Below are 18,232 nucleotides of genomic sequence, written 5' to 3'. Positions count from 1 at the left end.
AAAGGAAAAGAAAAAAAAAACTGTTCCTGTTTTTTAGAAACATTCTAGGGAGCTGTCTGGTAGCTCAATGAATAGAGAGCCAGATCTGGGAATGGAGATTTTGAGTTCAAATCTGGACTCAGATGCTTCCTAGTTTTGTGACCCTGAGCAAGCCATTTAACCCTCATTTTTAACCCTTATCACTCTTCTATCCTACAACTAATACAAAGTATTAATTCTAAGATTGAAGGTCAGAGTTTAAAAAAAGAAAAAAAGAAAAGAAACATTCTAGTAAGAAAGACAATATAAAAAGCACTAACTGTGGAGTAAGAGGACCTGGGTTCAAATTCCATCTTGGACATTTAATATCTGTGGGACCTCAAAAAATCAATTAGCATCTCTGTCTTTTGGTTTGTTGTTGAGTTGTTTTGATTGTGTCTGACTACGATGGTTCCATTTGAGGTTTTCTTGGCAAAGATTCTGGAGAAGTTTGCCATTTCCTTCCCCTCCAGCTTATTTTATAGATGAGGAAACTGAGACAAACAGGGTTAAGAGGTTGAGGCTGGGGATTTTGAATTGAGGTCTTTCTGACTCCGTGGCCAGCACTTTATTCACTGTGCCACCTAGCTGCTTCAGTTTCCTCACCTGTAAAATGAAAGGCTTGGATTAGATTACTTTGTTCCTGCTCTAGATCCATGATTTTACTTATAGAAACAGGAACATATAAGATACATGCAAAACTGGTGGAAGGTAACCATCTGGATATACCCCTGCTAGGACAAGAAGTACAGAAAACATTTTAGGGTTCTGATCCATTTCAATTAAACCCAACAGAACAGCTTACCAAATAGCTTGTCACAAAATGGTACATATTTTCAGGACACATGTACACTTGTGAAGCTAGAGGTCCACATCTCATTTAATAAATGTGGTTACATCCATAAATGGTGAACATTTATGGTGGGAAAAATGAACTATCATGTTTTCTCCCAACTATATCTGAAGGCTTAAAGCAGCTCTTTACACAGTAGGTGCAGAATCAATGCTTGTTGGATTGAGCTACATTGGATTGGATTAAAGTCCAAAATCTACTTGATTTTTGGAGGTATAGGACCGGGGTATTGACTTTAAAAAGGAAGGCAGTGGCCATTTCTCATAGCTTAATTGATGCAAAAGGTGCCCCAACTGAAGAGGTTGTTATACTCCTATCTTGCCACCATCCTAGGTTACCATAGCAATGAATGGTGTCCAAAAGAGCTGTCGTCACTGGTGTGGCAAGAGGGTCCATCTAATTATATATGCACATGGAGAGAGAGAGAGAGAGAGAGAGAGAGAGAGAGAGAGAGAGAGAGAGAGGCAGAGACAGAGAGAGAGAGAGAGAGAGAGAATAGTTCATCTTCCAGAGCCCCAAGTTCTGCTGTGTAAATTGAAAAAGAGAAGAGATGCAATAGGTCAGGTTGAAAGAGATGACAGAAAAGCTGCCAAGTGGAAGAAAAAGGACTTATCACTATCTGGTCACCCTATCTGTGCTATCTGCCTTTGGAGAAGTTAATTCATTTGTCTAGAACAATGAGAATCAAGGGGAACAGTTTAAGTACCTAGTGTAACTTTAAAAGAAGAGAGAAAAGAATTACATCTTTCAAAGTCAGAAAAGGATAAAAATACCAAAGAGGAAATGACTTGATATTAGAATATTTCATTTGATAAGTGAAAAGGGCTGGGTTGAGTTATAGAATAACACCAGGGGAGACTGGGAAGGGATATAGGAAATATCAAGAAAATTACAGAACTCTAAGAAGAGAAGGACAATTAATAGTAGAATAAGCATAATAGTTATAAAGTTCATGATAATGAGATTTATGAAGCATTTTCCTGACAGCAATCCTGTGAGTTAGGTTATACAAAATATTATTAGTCTTATTTTTACAGGTGAAGAAATTGAAGGTCCTGGAGGCTGTGTCAAGTGTCAGTGGTCACATAGCTAATAAGCCATAGAACCAGTATCTGAATCTTTATCTCTCAATTACAGTTTTAGAAATCCATCACTGAATGAAATAAGTGCATGTTTGTGTGTTCATTGATGACACTAAAAAACAAACAAAAAGCAAATTCAAAAAAGATCCCACCGTCCTCTAAACTTTAGAGGTTGGATGAAAAGTACCTCCAATACCTGCCAAAAAAAGATGATATAGACTACTGACTTTGGAATTAGAGGACCAAGGTTTTAATGTTTCCTGCCTTCATGACCCTAGGCAAGTCACATAACTTCCCTGGGTCTCAGTTCCTTATATATGTAACCTCACTTCCACCTAAATCTAGAGAAGATTTTACTCGGAGATGACCCTGTGTGTGATGCTACACCTTATGCGTGTGGAGGAAGACATGATTCTTGATTGCTTGAAAGGTCTTCCTGAACTAAGACACCATAGAACACAAGAGGCACATCCTGGAAAAGGAGTTGGAGAGAGGCAGTTCAAGAAAGGCAAGGGTAGACTTTTGAATGATGGATAAGAGATCTTCTTGAGCCCCAGATGTGTGGGAAATCTGTTCAGTCATGTCCAACCCTTTGCAATCCCATTTGGGGTTTTCTTGGCAAAGATCCTGGAGTGGTTTGCCATTTCCTTTTCTAGTTCATTTTACAGTTGAGGAAACTGAGGCAAACAGGGCCAAATGACTTGTCTAGGGTCACATAGCTGGTAAGTGTGAAGCTGGATTGGAAGTCAGAAAGATGATTCTTCCTGAACACTCTATCCACTATGCCACCCAGCTGCCAGGCATTGATTACCAGTGCCTGAAACCCTAGAAACGACTTACTACAAACTCCCCTCAGTAAGATCAAGCTATCTTCTTTGCTTCAGATGGGAGCTTATCTTGTGCCCATATAAGGAGCTCATTTATTCCTCTGTATCCTTTGGTCTTTTCTAATCTTCTAAATTCTCTGATTTCTGTTTATTGCTTGTTTTGGTGAAGCCTACCATCCATTAGTGACAAGTCTTTTGTGTGGCCAATTTGGTGAAAGGGAGCTAAGCTAGCAGTAGTAAGTGAAGTGTTACCTTCCCTTTGAGGGTAATCAGGAAAAAATGTCTTTTATTCAGAACCCTTTGTAAGAGAATCACCTAGCCTCATTGGACTGGTCTGTTTGTACCTCCCTCACTATGCTGCTAGTGGACTTGGCATGGCACTCTGGTAGAAATTACAGTTTCCCTTAGAGCTCGGATGGGCCAGAACCTAGAGATGGTCTTCTATTCATGCTACATGTGACCCATCAGTATCTTATATTACTATTCTACATCTATAAAATGAGGAAATGTGTAAGAAGGAATTGGAGGGCCTATTCAGGTCTGAAGCGATGATCCTATGGGTGATAATACTTTTCTCCAAACTTTTTCTCTTAATAGCTCTTTTTTCTCTGTTTTAGCTTCAGTTTTCCTCATCAAAGATGGCCGGAGGAAAAAAGGCTCCCATCATACCCACTTTACCTACTTCTAGTGTTTCAAGTTTGCCATTATAACTTTTATGGGTGAAAGAGAAAATGGCTTTAGTTTTGGTAAATGTAGGGGAAAAAATCATGTTACCTCACTGAAAGGAATTTGTTGATATGAGAAAGAAAATGCTGAATTTTTCTAAAAAGCATGACAAAAATTGATAAATTATGATTTTTAAGAAAATAAAATTATTCCTTCTCAATGAAGGGCTTGTGCTGCTGGGCTTTATAACCTCTTGGTAGCCTTAGTCACAGCACGCATAATTTCTGACAACAGAAAATGAAACTGAAAAATTAGTCTCTTGTGTGCCAAATAACACTTTCATAGTAATCAGCAATTCATGTGAGCTCCACGTAGACCTCTGCTAAGCAGACGACCAGCAAAGGCTAATTATACAAGCTAGTTGAAAATCAGGACTGTAATGGAAAGGCATCCCCCCAAAGAATAGCTGGGGAAAGGTTTTCTCATCAAACATATCACAATAGGAAAAAAGAAAAAACAGTGAGGAAAGTGAAGAAAGAACGTGAGAGATTGTACACATACACTCTAAGCATCTCATTGTGGTTGAACTTTTTTGCTCAAGACGGGAATTTTTTAATTTATTTTTTTAGTTACGTGTGGAAACAATTTTTGACAATTGTTTTCTGACATTTTAGGATTCAGATTTTTCTCCCTCCCTCCCTTCCATTCTTCCTCAAGGCAATAAATAGTTTGAAAAAGGTTATACCAGTATTTTTATGCAATATATATTTCCATATTGTTCATGTTGGGATAGAAGACATATGATAAAAATCTCAAGAAGGCAAAGAAATGGAAGATGGCATGCTTTGATCTGCATTCAGATTCCAATATTTCCTTCTTTGGCTATAGATAGCATTTCCATCATGAGTCCTTTGTGGTTATCTTGGAAACTTGCTTTGCTGATCATGGTTTAATCTTTCCTAGTTGACATAATATTGCTATTACTGGATACATTGTTTTCCTGGTTCTGCTCACTTCATTTGCCATCAGTTCATATATGTCTTTCCAGGTTTTTCTGATCTCATCCTGTTCATCTTTCCTTATGGCACTGAAGGAGCCCCAAGCAGCGAGCTGCTTGGTCAGTACAGCACATATCACTATAAAACATCTGACCAACAGACCCCTGTCAGGGAACCTAAATGTGCCGACGCCCAAAACGTAGAGTCCAGGAGAAACTTGTGGGCCATATATGGTGGCTAGTGATATGCTGTCAGGCTTCGGGTATAAAAGACTCTGCACTCACAACTGCAGGTGGAACTCTTTTGCTGAGCTTCCCCTGGTGTATACCAGAATAAAGGACCCTCCTGCTTGATTGCATTGTCTGGGGGTTTTTCCTTGGTGGTGGGCGACGCACTGGACCCTAACAGCACAACAGTATTTCATTACAACCATATACCATAACGTCTTCATCCATTCTCCAAATGATGGACAACCCCTCAATTTCCAATTCTTTGCCACTACAAAAAAAAAAGCTGCTAAAATATTTTGGTACAGGTAGGTTCTTTTCCCTTATCTCTGATCTCTTTGAGATACAGACCCCCTAGTGGTATCATTGGGTCAAAAGGTAAAGTCTGTAAAATCTATGCCTTAAAAATTTTTCCCCAATATTAATGCTTTCCTTTCCTAAATATTCAGGTCTTATTCAAAGCCATTTAATCTGTAAAAAAGGTCTAATCATAAAGACACAGGTCATCTTTGAAATGTAGTATAACAGAAATGTGAGTGAGAGACAAAGTCTAATAATTAATAAACTCTTTTATTTATATTCACATATGTATACATTATACAATATAAATGCATGTTATATTTGTTTATGTATAATCTTATTTGCTAATGAGTTCAACTCCATGTGTACAGCCATTTTCCACTCATATCTAACTCTTCGTGTCTCCATTTGGGGGTCTCTTGTCAAAGATACTGGAGTGGTTTGCCATTTTGTTCTCCAGGTCATTTTAAAGATGAGAAAACTGAGGAAAACAGGATTAAGTGACCTGCCCAAGGTCACACAGCTAGTAAGTGTCCAAGGCCAGATCTGAACTCAGGAAGATGAACCTTCCTGATTTCAGCCCCAGCACACTATCTACTGTGCTATCTAGCTGCTTTCAACCTATGAGCTCATTTTATAGATGAGGAAATTGGGATTAAACAGAGGTCAATTTGCCTTGCCCAGTATCCCAGAGCTAAGTAGCATTTCACTCAGGATCAGAAATCTTGCTTTCCTGACCCCAAGTCCAGGGTTCAAGCCACAATGCCATTCAACAACATCCTCATATCCCAGTGTAGAGTTGTGCTCCAAGAACAGGTTTTAATAAGGATTCTAAAAGGTCTGTGATTGTGATGTAGATTCCTAGTATAATTCTAGAATAGGTCATTTAAAACGATAATTTCTGAGCATTTAGCAAGTCAAGAGATGAAATAAGAAATAAGTCATTTATATGTAAAGGTACACCAATTCATTTTTGAGAATTGCAAATTGATCTAGAAAAGTTTGGAATTATAAAAGAATGTCATAGTTATATATGGCTTTGATCAAGTAATAATATAGCTACTATGCATATAATCCAAAGCAGGTCCAGAATAAAGGAAAGGAGGTAAAATTCAACATAATATATTATATATAATATATTATACATATACATGCAAAATATATCATCTGTATACATACAGCATATAATATTTACTATAATATAGCATAATTATAACATGTATTACATATATACACAACACATATATTGTGATATAGTTGTAATTAACATATGATACATATTATGTGCATGTTGTGGGTACACATATGTAATCGATTCTATCTCTATGAATTTACATATTTGAACTTATCTGCACATCATATGCACATATGCATTTTGAGACTATAATAATAAAATATGTAAAGTGGCAGCTTACCTTTTCTTTTTGGTAAATGAAGACCAAAATGGGTCTCGTAGGTTTTTGCATTTCGTCACTGGTGTCTTTTTCATGACCACATTTGGGTTGCTTCATAAAAGAAATAAGTGGGAAGGGAAAGGGAGTGGAAAACAATAGAATTAAAAATGAGAAAACTTTTCTTAATGCTGTGTTCTTTGTTAACGTAAATAGTATTTAATTTTTGAAAGCAGGACCAAATGGAGCCTCTTTTCACCATAATTGGGTTCTCCATTTGTAAAAAGGATAGTGATATAGCTACCTGTGGCATTCTGACTTCTAGATAAATTCAGTTCACATTACAAGCTAAATTATACAGATATGTAAATTAGAAAAGCAATTTATAAAAGAAAGAGGCTTTGAAATATTGGATTTGCTAAAATATATTTACATATTTTGATAAGTAGCAAATATTTTTTATTAGCAAGTAAAAAGTAATTTAACACGTTATATATTACACTGTTCTTTTGTGCATGGACAATGAGCTGGGTCCAGAAGAAAATGGGAGGAAGAGAGCAAACTAGAAAGCCTTTGGGAAACTGTTGAATGCTTTTAATTATCCCAAAGTTCTCCTGAAAAAGAAAGCCCATCTTTTTTTTACCCACCAAGCTCTTCCTACAATTCTAGACAGCTCTGAGTCAGGATTTCCAATGTCTCTGAAGAGTTAATACCACGTATTATCCAATGGAAAGTGGTGTTACACATGATAGGTTTCATCACCTGGGGGTTGACCACTAGGTGATTGATTTTTTTTTAGCCACAACAACTCGTAAAAATGGTCTATTAGAGTTGTTATCAGCATGGGTGAAGAATTCATGAGCCTTCCTTAAGGTACTTTTCTTCTTTGCTTTGAACGCTGATGTGACTGACCATCAGCTTTGAACACCTATGCAGGTGAGGCTGGAGAGATCAACAGTCTTTTCTATACTTTTTTGTTTTTTAAGCACACCTGTGAATTCATTGATACAAGAAATTCCTAATTAGGCTACTCTCTTTTATCAATAAATATGGGTTTCTGCTATGCTACTTATAGGTATCCGAGACCCTAAAACCTGCCTACATTCACACAGTCAATCTGTGACAAAGGAAAGATCTAAATCTAGGTCTCTCTGTGAAACTGGCCCTTAAACCATTATGGCATACCGGTTTCTCTAGATTTAGCATAAATAGATTTTGTCCTTTGCTTAGTTATAATAAGAAGGATTTGTTTCTTATTTATAACACTGTTTCCTAAATTCAGTGGTTGGTAATTATAGCTCACATTGATACACACAGCCATACACATACACTCATTTATGTACAAATATATATATAATTCACATTTACACAATTCTTCAGAGCTTCCTAAACACCTTTCTTATTTCCCAACAAGTACTCATTCAACAACTGTCCAACCATCTCTAGAGACTGGGAACTTGCCCCTTTGCACAGCAACCTAGTTGATTTTCAAAAAACAAACATGGGGAGCTAAAATTAACCTTCTTGTAAAAACAAAAACAAAAACAACTTTCTTATACCCTTACTGAGGAAGGTAAATAGTAGAAACTATTATGATTTTGCCAAAGAAGAAACAAAGTCCCCAGGGTCTTGACTTTCAAAGGGTCATGAAGAGAAATCTATATATTGTTTCTTCTACACAAAATGAACAAATACTGTTATTCCTCTGGTTTTATTTAAGTTATACGAGAATGGTTTCCATGATAATAAACCAAAAATAATTTTTAACAGAAATGGGAGCCAACACTCTATCCCTGATTCATAAATTATTGTTTTATGATTCCCACTAATGCAATGCATTTCATATTGTCTCCTCAGATTCCTGTCAACCCATTCTTTCTCTGTCTTCTGGAGACTCAGAAAAGTCTTGTGTCTCCTCTAGACATGAATTTTAGGATTATTCTCCAAGTCAGCCCCAAAATTAGCAGTCACAACTACGTCTAGGAATTTGAGTCTACTCAAATGTGTGGAAGCATATTGAAAATTTCCTTTCTGAAAATATTTTTTAAAAAATCCTTACCTTCTGTCTTAGAATCACTATTTAGAACCAATGTATTAGTCCCAAGGCAGAAGATCGATAAGGGCTAGACAATGGTGATTAAGTGACTTGCCCAGAGTCTTACAGCTAGGAAGTGTCTGAGACCAGAATTGAACCCAGAATCTCCAGTCTCTGGCCCTGGCTCTCAATCCACTGAACCACTTAACTGCCTCCTCAACTGGAAATATTAAAAAATAGTATCTTCTCCAATTAGGAAAATATGTAAGAGGCCAAGAACAAGGCTAAGGCAGAAGTATAAATATCCCTTTGTATTTTAAGATTATTGCCATCTCTGTTCCCTGAAGTGATGGGCTGCAATGACCTTCCCCTCCTTCACTGAGAATGGATTTTGCTAGTGATCAAGAGAGAAATCTCTTAAATCTTAGAGGGACTGGGTCAAGGTAGGAACTGAGTAGTTTTAGTTAAAGACTAACTACTGTTTTGCAAACTTGTTCCTAAAACACTGAGTATAGCATTAATATTTTTTTTCTTTGACACCAGAGAAAAGCAGCATAAGTCACTGTGCTCTGCTTGCAAGGCCAATACTTTGCCCAATTCCTCTTGCAAGGTCAACCACAAAATGCAACAGGCCACTCTCTTCCATCTGCAAGGCTAACCAAGACAAAAATGAAATTGTCTTCCTTAGAGTATGAAAGTATGCTCAGGCTGGAATTCCCCTAAGTGTTATATGTTCTTGAGTAAAGCTTCTGCTCTCTACTTGTAGGTTGTGGCTTCCTCTCCTCCCCCAAATCTTTTTTCTTCTCTTTCCTCTGCCCCCCTTCACTGATCTCTCTCTCTCTCTCTCTCTCTCTCTCTCTCTCTCTCTCTCTCTCTCTCTCTCTCTCTCTCTCTCAATTCTCTTTCTCTCTCTCTCAATCTCTTTCTCTTTCTCTCTCTCTCTCTCTCTCTCACTCACTCACACACACACACACATGTGCTGTTATTGTTTTCCCAGAGTTTTTAGAGATTTAATCATTCTAATATACTTTGCATTTCAAACAGTACCCAAAACTGGTGTTTTACTAACCAACCAGCAACAAAATTAAATTGGTTTTGCATTATTTATTTACTTGTGAAACAGTTACACACAGACACCAATAGTACCTAGCATTGCTCTCAAGTTGGAGAACAATCTGAGAAATTCAGATAGTCTTTGGAAACTTATTTAACCAAAATCCCCTAAAAGAGAAAGTAAGGCTTTCATTGGCATCTGATGGGAAGTGTTTCTTCCACCTCTGCCTCACGCCTCAAAATTCTTCCCTCCTCTGAGACCCAGAATCTAGGGGGAAAACTTGGGAGCATTCCCCCTAAACCTGCTACAGCTCTTGAGTGGTAGGAAACAGTTCCTTCCTCTCACCCCAGACTGGTGAGTTGGCGTAGTAATGAACAGGAGTGGGAAGAAAAATTTTTTACTTCCTATTCCTTTTGATACCATTTCTCTGGCCTAATTTCCTTCTCTGGTTTCCTTCTCCCTCATTCCAATTGATCCCTGTAGACCAATTCCCTTGATATGACTACAGTATTTCACAATTCTAAACTACAGGAAGACCTAATCATCAAGAAATAAGATATTTCAATCCTTTAAACATAAAGAACAAAGGATGATGATTTCTTTCCATTGGATGCTGCTATGGTTTGGAAGTAACTCTATCATGGTAGAAAAGCTTTGGATTATAATCTCATCAAAACGTTATCTCTACTTTCTGAGGACCAGCTCAAGTACAGAGTGGCATGTGAAATAACTAGGATGTTATTAATGTAATTAATTATGTTAATAAGTAGGATGGCCAGTCTTTGTCCAGCACAAGCAATGAAACAAAAATATTTATAGTTAGGAAGTATCATTGATCCCTGTAAAAAAGAAAAAAAAACTTAAAGGGAGGTAATGAAGCACTATCATTCCTATTTCATAGGTGAGGAACTGTGGTCTCACCCAGCTAGGTCTCAAGCCCAATCTTTTTCACTATGCCTGACTGGAAATAGGGCTTCAGGCTAAGTGCAAACATCTGGAGATAGATTACTACCTGCTATTAACACGTCACTGTACAAGACTTTAATCTACTTTAATCTCCTTATTTACAGCATTTGTTAAGCAAATGTGTTAGCAATATCAGGGAAAGCCAGGAAGTTCACCTGGCTTTCAGGCCTACAGGGATATAATTAACAGGCTTATTTACAGGAAGGCAGAGCAAAGAGAACCCATTGGTGTTTTGGAAACTAGTCCCATCATTACAGCCAGGGAGAAAAACTAGTAGGAGCAAACCTGGGAGCAAACCTGGGAAGGGTTTTCTGATGCAGCAAGTCACAGCTGTTATAGATGGCAAGATCCTTCAGGTTCCTTGCCCTGTCTGTTTGAGTTCCTGGCATGGCTCAAAGAAGAAGCCTTTGGAGAGTCTCTTAAACATGTACCCTGATGAGTCACATCTGGCTATGACCCTAAAAGCAAGCAATTTGAGGACTCAGACTACTAAATGCCCAGAGGAAACTGGATAGTGATGATTTTAGAGTCACTGGTTAAGAGCTAGAAGATCATCTGATCAATTCCCCCATTTGTTCAGATAAAGAAAGTGAGGTCTAGAGACGCATCTGCCTAAGAACACACATATTGTGAAGAGCCAGGACCTGGGATTCAAGTCTAGGTCTCCTAATTCCTAGGCCAATAGTTCTGTTCTGAGATTAAATCCAGGAAAGATAAAAAAAAAATTAAGGAGGAATGAGAACTCCCTCCTCTTTCTTCTGTATGAGGAGAGTTTTCTAAACATTAATAAATGCTAAGATGTACCTTTTGAAATTGTGCACAAACTCCCTAACAATTTGGGTTTTTTTGGCCTGGATTTTGTGTATTTGTATTTGTTTTTTTCTTTTTTTGGTAATTATAGTCTTTCTTTCTGTGGTACAACCAACCACAAGATCCAAGGCAAACAATGCAGTTATAATAGTAACTCATATTTGCATACTTTTTAAAGTATACAAAGTATTTCCCCATAAAGCTTTGATAAGTTATAAATTCTTTAATCAGACTAAAAAGAATGACTCTTATTTTTTGGTGGGGACCAAGGGTGAGGGAAACCTATGTTATAGCAGAAATACAAAGCAAAGGTTGCCATCTTCATTTCATCACCTGTTGAGTTCCTCTTTGAGGTCTATGGAATCATTAAAGTGATGTCAATGGCCTCAGAGGTATGAAGAGTTGACAAAATATGTGTGTGAAGGAAAGGGAGTCAGGAAGTGTCATTCTAACTGAGAAGTGAATGGGGACCCCTTTGTGGGCCAGTTGGATGAGAGTGTGGGTCTAACAAAAGAGGTGAAAGTATGTTGACCCTCATGGCATGGTGGCCTATGGAACCTATGGAGAGGATAATATATCCTCTTTTCAAGCCAGGTAACAATACCAGCAGATATCAGAAGCATAGTGAAGAAGCAACAAGGAGCAGCTATAGAACAGAAGAGTTGTTGGGTACAGTTTGTGTTGCTGGGAGATGGACCTATGAGACATCTTCCAACCATGACTCAAAAACTGTAGTAATACTTTGTCAACTAGAAAAAACGCAGAACTATTAAATAGTCAAAATCACTCTTTAATCAAGGGAAAAGGGGTTAGCTCTACTAATATGACAACAGAGCTGCTTCCCATGACTGCACAGAGTCAAGACACCCTGGTCACTAGCCCCTGGGTGTGCCACCAACTCAGGATGTACTCTGAGGAACAAAAGAATTTGGGGAGCCTATATACCACTCTAGATGACCTGGGGGCTTGGAGAGGGACAGTTGACTGACTCTACAATGGTAAGAAAGGAAAATGAGGAGTTCTAGACAGGAATAACAGTGAGGGGCTGATGCCCTACAATGGACACAAAAGGGAAAGACCAAACCCAGGGCTGGGCCACCTTGGTAATGGACCTTAGCCTAGGGGGAGAAACCATTGGGACAAAAGGAATGCTTAATATTGGGTGGGATTAGCTGTTCCCAACCAAACTACCAGGAAGTTCACTGTCTGGTGAAGAGGGACCTTCCCTCAGGGGGAAACCTCTCCTGTGACAAGGTCAAAACCTGGGGTTTCTACACTCAAATTAAATAAACTGGGGATCTCTAGATTTCCATGTTGACAACTTGTTCAGGAATATTCTATTTCCCATCAGCATAGCAATCTGTATAAGATTGTATTCCTTTGTGTAAGCAGTGGAGAATGAATCTATTACTTCATTTCCCTTTTTTGTGTGTGTACTCTTACAACTCATTCTATTGCTCTCCTTCCTCTTCCAACTCTGCTTCTGACTTTCCAGTCTTTTGACAGCATGCCTCAGCTGGAACTTCCCCATCAGCTGAGGTTTATTCACCCTGGAATATCCATCATCCCTTGAAACCATCTTCTCCTAGAATGTTCTCAGACATTCTGGCCCCCTTCTCTGCTGAATTCCTCCCAGGACCCTCATTCTGGAGACAGTCTAGTCTAGTAAACCATTTTTTCCCTTGCTCACACCTTAATCTAGTTTTGCTGATTTAGCATATCTTGCCCCCAAGCAGGTATCTTTCCTCCTCCCTCCTCTCTCTTGTCTGTCTTCTCCCATTAGAATGTAAGCTCCTTGAGGGCAGGGATGAGCTTTCTTTTTTGCTTATCTCTCTACCCCAATTCCAATACTTGTCCTATAGGAAGCACTTTAATATAGCTTCTTGCCTTGCTTTCCCAGAATAGAGTACAATGCTTGATTTGCCCTAATTATAGTCTTTATGGATGACCATAAAAATATTTATATATATGTTATCTTCATTTGTTATTCTTACTTTGAAAAGCCTATTATGCATCTTGTTCAAAAGCTGGCTTTGGTTAGCACAACAGATTAATCACAATTGAGAATAAAATGATTAATATTTGATGATTAAGGCATAGTCATTGGCAGACCTAGAAAACAACTCTAGTTAGTAACAAGAAGTCAGATTTCTATTGGGTCATAGACTGTTGAGAGAGACTAACCAATAATCTGAGATGTGATTTATATAATTCTAAGTCCAATATCCTTCTTAAAGAAAGGAAGAAAGGAAAGAGAGTGGATGCCTAACCAAGTCTATTTTCTATTATTCTCCCCAAAGTGGAATTCTTTTTTCCCTGAAACCTGGGGTGGGGCATTAAAGAAAAAAATTTATCTTATCTGTGAATCTCTGTTATATTCAGGCTTCTTGGGTCTTTGTTACCTGTTGCACATTCAGTGGGCTAATGTTACCCCAAGGCAGGTAGGTATCAAAGTGGATAGAGCTCCTGGCCTGAAGTCAGGAAAACTGGAGTTCATGTCTGGCCTCAGACACTTACTAGCTGTGTGACCCTGGGCCAGTCACACTTTACCCTGTTTGCCTCAATTTTCTGATCTGTAAAATGATCTGGAGGAGGAAATGCCAAACCACTCCACTATCTTTGCCAGGAAAACTCCCAATGGGGTTATGGAGAAAAGGACATGGGTGAACCAATTCAGTGATGGACAATTGTTATACAAACTAACAGCCTCAATGAGCTTCAAGTTTCCTCTTTGGTAAAGTGACATCAATATTAACAGAAGACAGATGGATAGGTAGAGTGCATCTTGGCTAATTCATTTCCCAATGAGAAGAGAGGAAGCCAGTGGGGAGCCTGCTTCTTGGAGAGTTATGGTGGTGCCCTGGAAAAACTTTGGAGGATACAGAGACACCCTGAAAATTATTCTGTTCAGCTAGCCATGTGGTAGACAGAAGCTTCATTACTGGTTGCAAGTGTGAAGCCAGAATTGGGGACACCTTTAAAAGGCCTTCATCAGCCATTGCCCTCTCTGCCATTGGTGTCTGGTGAAAGACAATGCTATAAGGGGAGACATCTTAAGACCTCTCCCTCAGGGGCTAACATGAAGTATTGTGAAAATGAATCTGTCCTCTTCCCCAGTGTTTGCTTTTTTTTCTTTTTTTGATGGAGAAATTGAAGGCTAAATTCTGAATTCTGAAAGGACAGGAGAGTGGGTGTTCAGAGTGAACTCTAAGAATTGAGTCCATACCAGTTTTTGCAGTCTACTCAGCATCACTGCCCAAGAATCCAGGAACCACCTTCAGAACCTGCCCAGCTGTAGCTAATGGAAGCTTCATTTGGCATCTGATGCCTGAGTTAGTATAAGGAAAACATGGCCCTGGGGTGTTGTGCTTTTGTTATTTCTATATCTTCAAAGTTAATATGTCTCTGTAAAAGCCAGTGGTGATACTGGGCACATCACTGTTGGCTAATAGTGTGGGAAACACAACTAGTGGGGGCTCTAATGCCAGTCCCTTCAAAGGTACCCCAAAAGCCCAAAGGGCAAGGTATAGCTGACCCTTCAATAGGACTGTACTTAGAAGAACACTTATACTATCTACCTCAAACATTGCCAGTGAAATATTATGTTAACCTTAAAGTTCAATATAAATATTATTAGCTACAGATATTAAATGCTTCCCTTTTCATTATTGCATCCCATAATGCCATCTCTAATTGTCATTATCCAAAGAAACTCCCTCCCGGGGACAGAATGTCATCAACTAGACTCCTGGACAGTTTTCTAAATTGAATTCAAGCTCTTGGCTGATAAATAATAAATGATTTGTCTGTTAAACGTTACCCCAAGACCATGAAGTCCCATGGATCAAGGATTTCTACCTTATCCAGCCATAATAGTTATTTCATGTTGCTTGCTTGGAGTTATGCTTCACAGGCAATAAAGATATAGCAGTCTTGGAGACTGAAGCATCGCTGGAAAAAGCAAGGAAGCAATTTGCAAAATTAATCAGAGGAGGAAAAACAACAGCCCCCAGACCAGATGGCAGTCACCTGAGAACTCCTTCAGACCATTGGCAGCAAAATCCATAGAATTTCTAGCAAATATTTCAAAAAGAACTTTTAGATGAAAAGCAAATTCAGGTAAATGACATGAGTCTGCCCCTTTGTAAATATGATAGAACGTCATAACACTAGTGGGGAAGAGACAGATTAACTCCCTATTATCTTGGCTGTTAATGTTGTCTTTCTTTACTCATAAACATATTCCATTAGCCTACAAAATGTGAGTTCCTAGAGGTCAGGGGCTTTTTTGCTTGTCTTTCTTATCTCCTGTGCCTCGCACTATGCTTAATAAATGTTTGATAAATTGAATTCTTGGGATTTGGTGTTGGGTAGTTGTCTTTGTTCAGTTGTATTCAATTCTTCATCATCCTATAGACTATAACATGTCAATGCTGTTCATGGGATTTTCTTGGCAAAAAGACTAGGGTGATTTATCATTTCTTTCTCCAGTGGATTAAGCCAAACAAAGGGAAATTAACTTGTTCAGGGTCACATAGCTAGTAAGTGTCTGAGGCTGGATTTGAACTCAGGTCTTTCTGACTCTAGGTCTAGTACTCAATCCACTGAGTCACCTATTTGGCTGCATCCATAATATTTTCCTGAAAAACTCCAGCTGAACCACTTGGAAACTCCTCTGTGCCTTTGGAATTATTTCAGGTAGGTGGAATGGAAATTGATTGATGTCTGAAATTAATTGGAATTACCCACCTAATGGAATGTATATGACTGTTTTCTGAGAAATAATATAGCTACGATCAGAAAAAGGATGAATTTTCTTGGCCACAGTAACTGTCAAAGAGAAAATTTCAATCTGTATGAATGGAAGGATTGTGTATATTAAGAGGGACAGGAAATCCAAAGGGTCATGACCTCTTCTGATAAGTCTAATAAATAATAAAACATTATGATTATTTCAGAAAAGGTCAATTGCCAAGTAGAATTGCTAATGTCATATCCCATTTGGACCACATCTGTCTGGATCCAAGAAACCACAAAGCTCCCTTACTCTTGAAAACTAAGCTTTACTTCAACCTTAGAACATCATGGAAAGGTAGGATTTTATCTGGAACTTGAAGAAGTTGGGGAAGTTGGAAGGCAGAGATAAAGAGGGAAAGAATTCCATTCATGAGGACAGCTGGTGAAGATGCCCAGAAGGAAGAGATGGTGAGAGAGAGCACAGAGTCTATTGAAGAGGTCCTTGAAGTAAGGTATAAGAAGAATCAGAAGGCAGAAAGGAGCTATTTTATCAAGGGCTTTAAATGTCAAACAGAGAATTCTTTATTTCTTACTGGAGCTAATGAAGAACCCTGGGCGTTTATGGAATTGGGGAGAGGGGGAAGAAATGACATAGCCAGACCTGCACTTAAGAAAATCATTTTAGTCACCAAGTGGATGATGGATTAAAGTGAGAAGATACTATTCTTAAAAAACTGTACTTTTCTGGCTTAATAATAACTCTAAAACAGAAGGGCAAGCAAGGGCTAAGCAAATAGGGTCAAGTGTTTTGCCTGGAATCACATAGCTAGAAGTGTCTGAGGTTTAGATTTGAACCCTAGAGTCCTCCCGATTTCAGATCTGATACTCTATCCACTGTGCCACCAAGCTGCCCTGAAAGTGGGGAGAGACTTGAAGTAGAGACCAATTGGAAGGCTATTTCAACACATCAGATGAAAGATATAAAGATCTACCCTAGAGTACTGTCAGAATGTAAAGTCCTTGATGTCAGTGGCTCTCTCATTTTTGTCTTGCATCTCCAATGCTTAGCATAGCAACATTTATCTGGTAGGTGTGAAGTAAACATTAAATTTGAATTCATCTAGGTCAAAGATGGCTTGAAAATGAGGAGAGGAACACATAGGAAGAATGAACAGATGAAGAAAAATCTAAGTCGTGTGCTGGTACAACTAAGAACAAGATCACCAATATGTCAAGGGGCATGAACTAAGATGTTATGGAGATAATGGGTTCTACACAAATGGTGATAGGATCTGTACCAACCAAGTCACAAAGCCACTAAAGTATTGGTGAATTCTAGATCCTCACTCTAGAGTTGGATGGAATCTCAGAGGCCATCTAGTCTTCATTTACCAGAGCAGGAAACTGATGTTCAGAAAGGTTGTGACTTGCCCAATGTCACACAAGTATTAAGTGAGAGAGAACTTGAACCTAGGTCTTCTGATATCCAATTCAGTGTTCTCTCTATTGTATCAGACTGTCTTCAGTGCTTCCGATTGCTCACTACTTAAACATCCAGAAGTTTAAACTATAAATTCTGAGAACCCCTCCACATTAGTGTATTCTTACTGAAGCAAAACTAAGCCTCAGGCTAAGAATATTTTTAGCTGGTTAAGGCTCAGAGCAGGTATATCTTAGTTTAACTTACCAAAATGTGCTTTGGATTTATGTTTTGTAATAAAATTCTCATCACCATAATAAGAAGCAATAGACAAAATATTTTGAAAATGAGGCCCATCATTTTAGGACACTTTAAATGTGGAATGAAATGATAAATGCACTAAGTGATAAAATTTAAATGGTGAGTGTATAGTCTGAGCCTTCAGTACTTTGAAGGTTCTGGCTATTCATTCACCATTTTTATCTTATCATAACTTTGTTGCATTTAACCTATTGAACTCAATTTACAAATGTGAGTGAGATGAAACAAAAGGTCCTTTCATAGGATAAAGATGAAATTCAAACAACTGTGATAAGGGAAAACTACTTCAAGAAAGACTCAGTTCAAAGGATCCCTATTAATCAAAATCACCCATGAACTAATTTTTTTTTTGCAATCAATTTTTAGAAAGTTAAAAACAAGGAAAGCACCAAAATAGTGGGGATTTATTTTGAAGATCATTTTCCATAGCATCTTACTGGAAACATTTATAGATTCAGTCCTGTCTCTTAGACTTTCCACATCTACTGTTACTTAAAATGACCACCAATGATGCCATTGCTGATCTC

At 38.3% G+C, this 18,232-nt stretch overlaps 1 protein-coding gene across 1 annotated transcript in view; it reads right to left on the bottom strand.

Moving 5' to 3' along the window:
• ST8SIA6 (ST8 alpha-N-acetyl-neuraminide alpha-2,8-sialyltransferase 6) overlaps positions 1-18,232 on the bottom strand; it is a 113,290-nt gene that overhangs the window by 61,001 nt on the left and 34,057 nt on the right. The window contains exon 3 of the mRNA XM_007504917.3: positions 6,387-6,476. Within this exon, the coding sequence (XP_007504979.2) occupies positions 6,387-6,476 (90 nt within the window). The remainder of the gene's footprint in view (positions 1-6,386; positions 6,477-18,232) is intronic.

This window comes from Monodelphis domestica, chromosome 5, assembly GCF_027887165.1.
Source record: "Monodelphis domestica isolate mMonDom1 chromosome 5, mMonDom1.pri, whole genome shotgun sequence".
NCBI classification, from domain to species: domain Eukaryota; kingdom Metazoa; phylum Chordata; class Mammalia; order Didelphimorphia; family Didelphidae; genus Monodelphis; species Monodelphis domestica.
The sequence above is the reverse complement of the archived record's forward strand: the minus strand, read 5'-3'. Positions and strand labels throughout refer to the sequence as shown.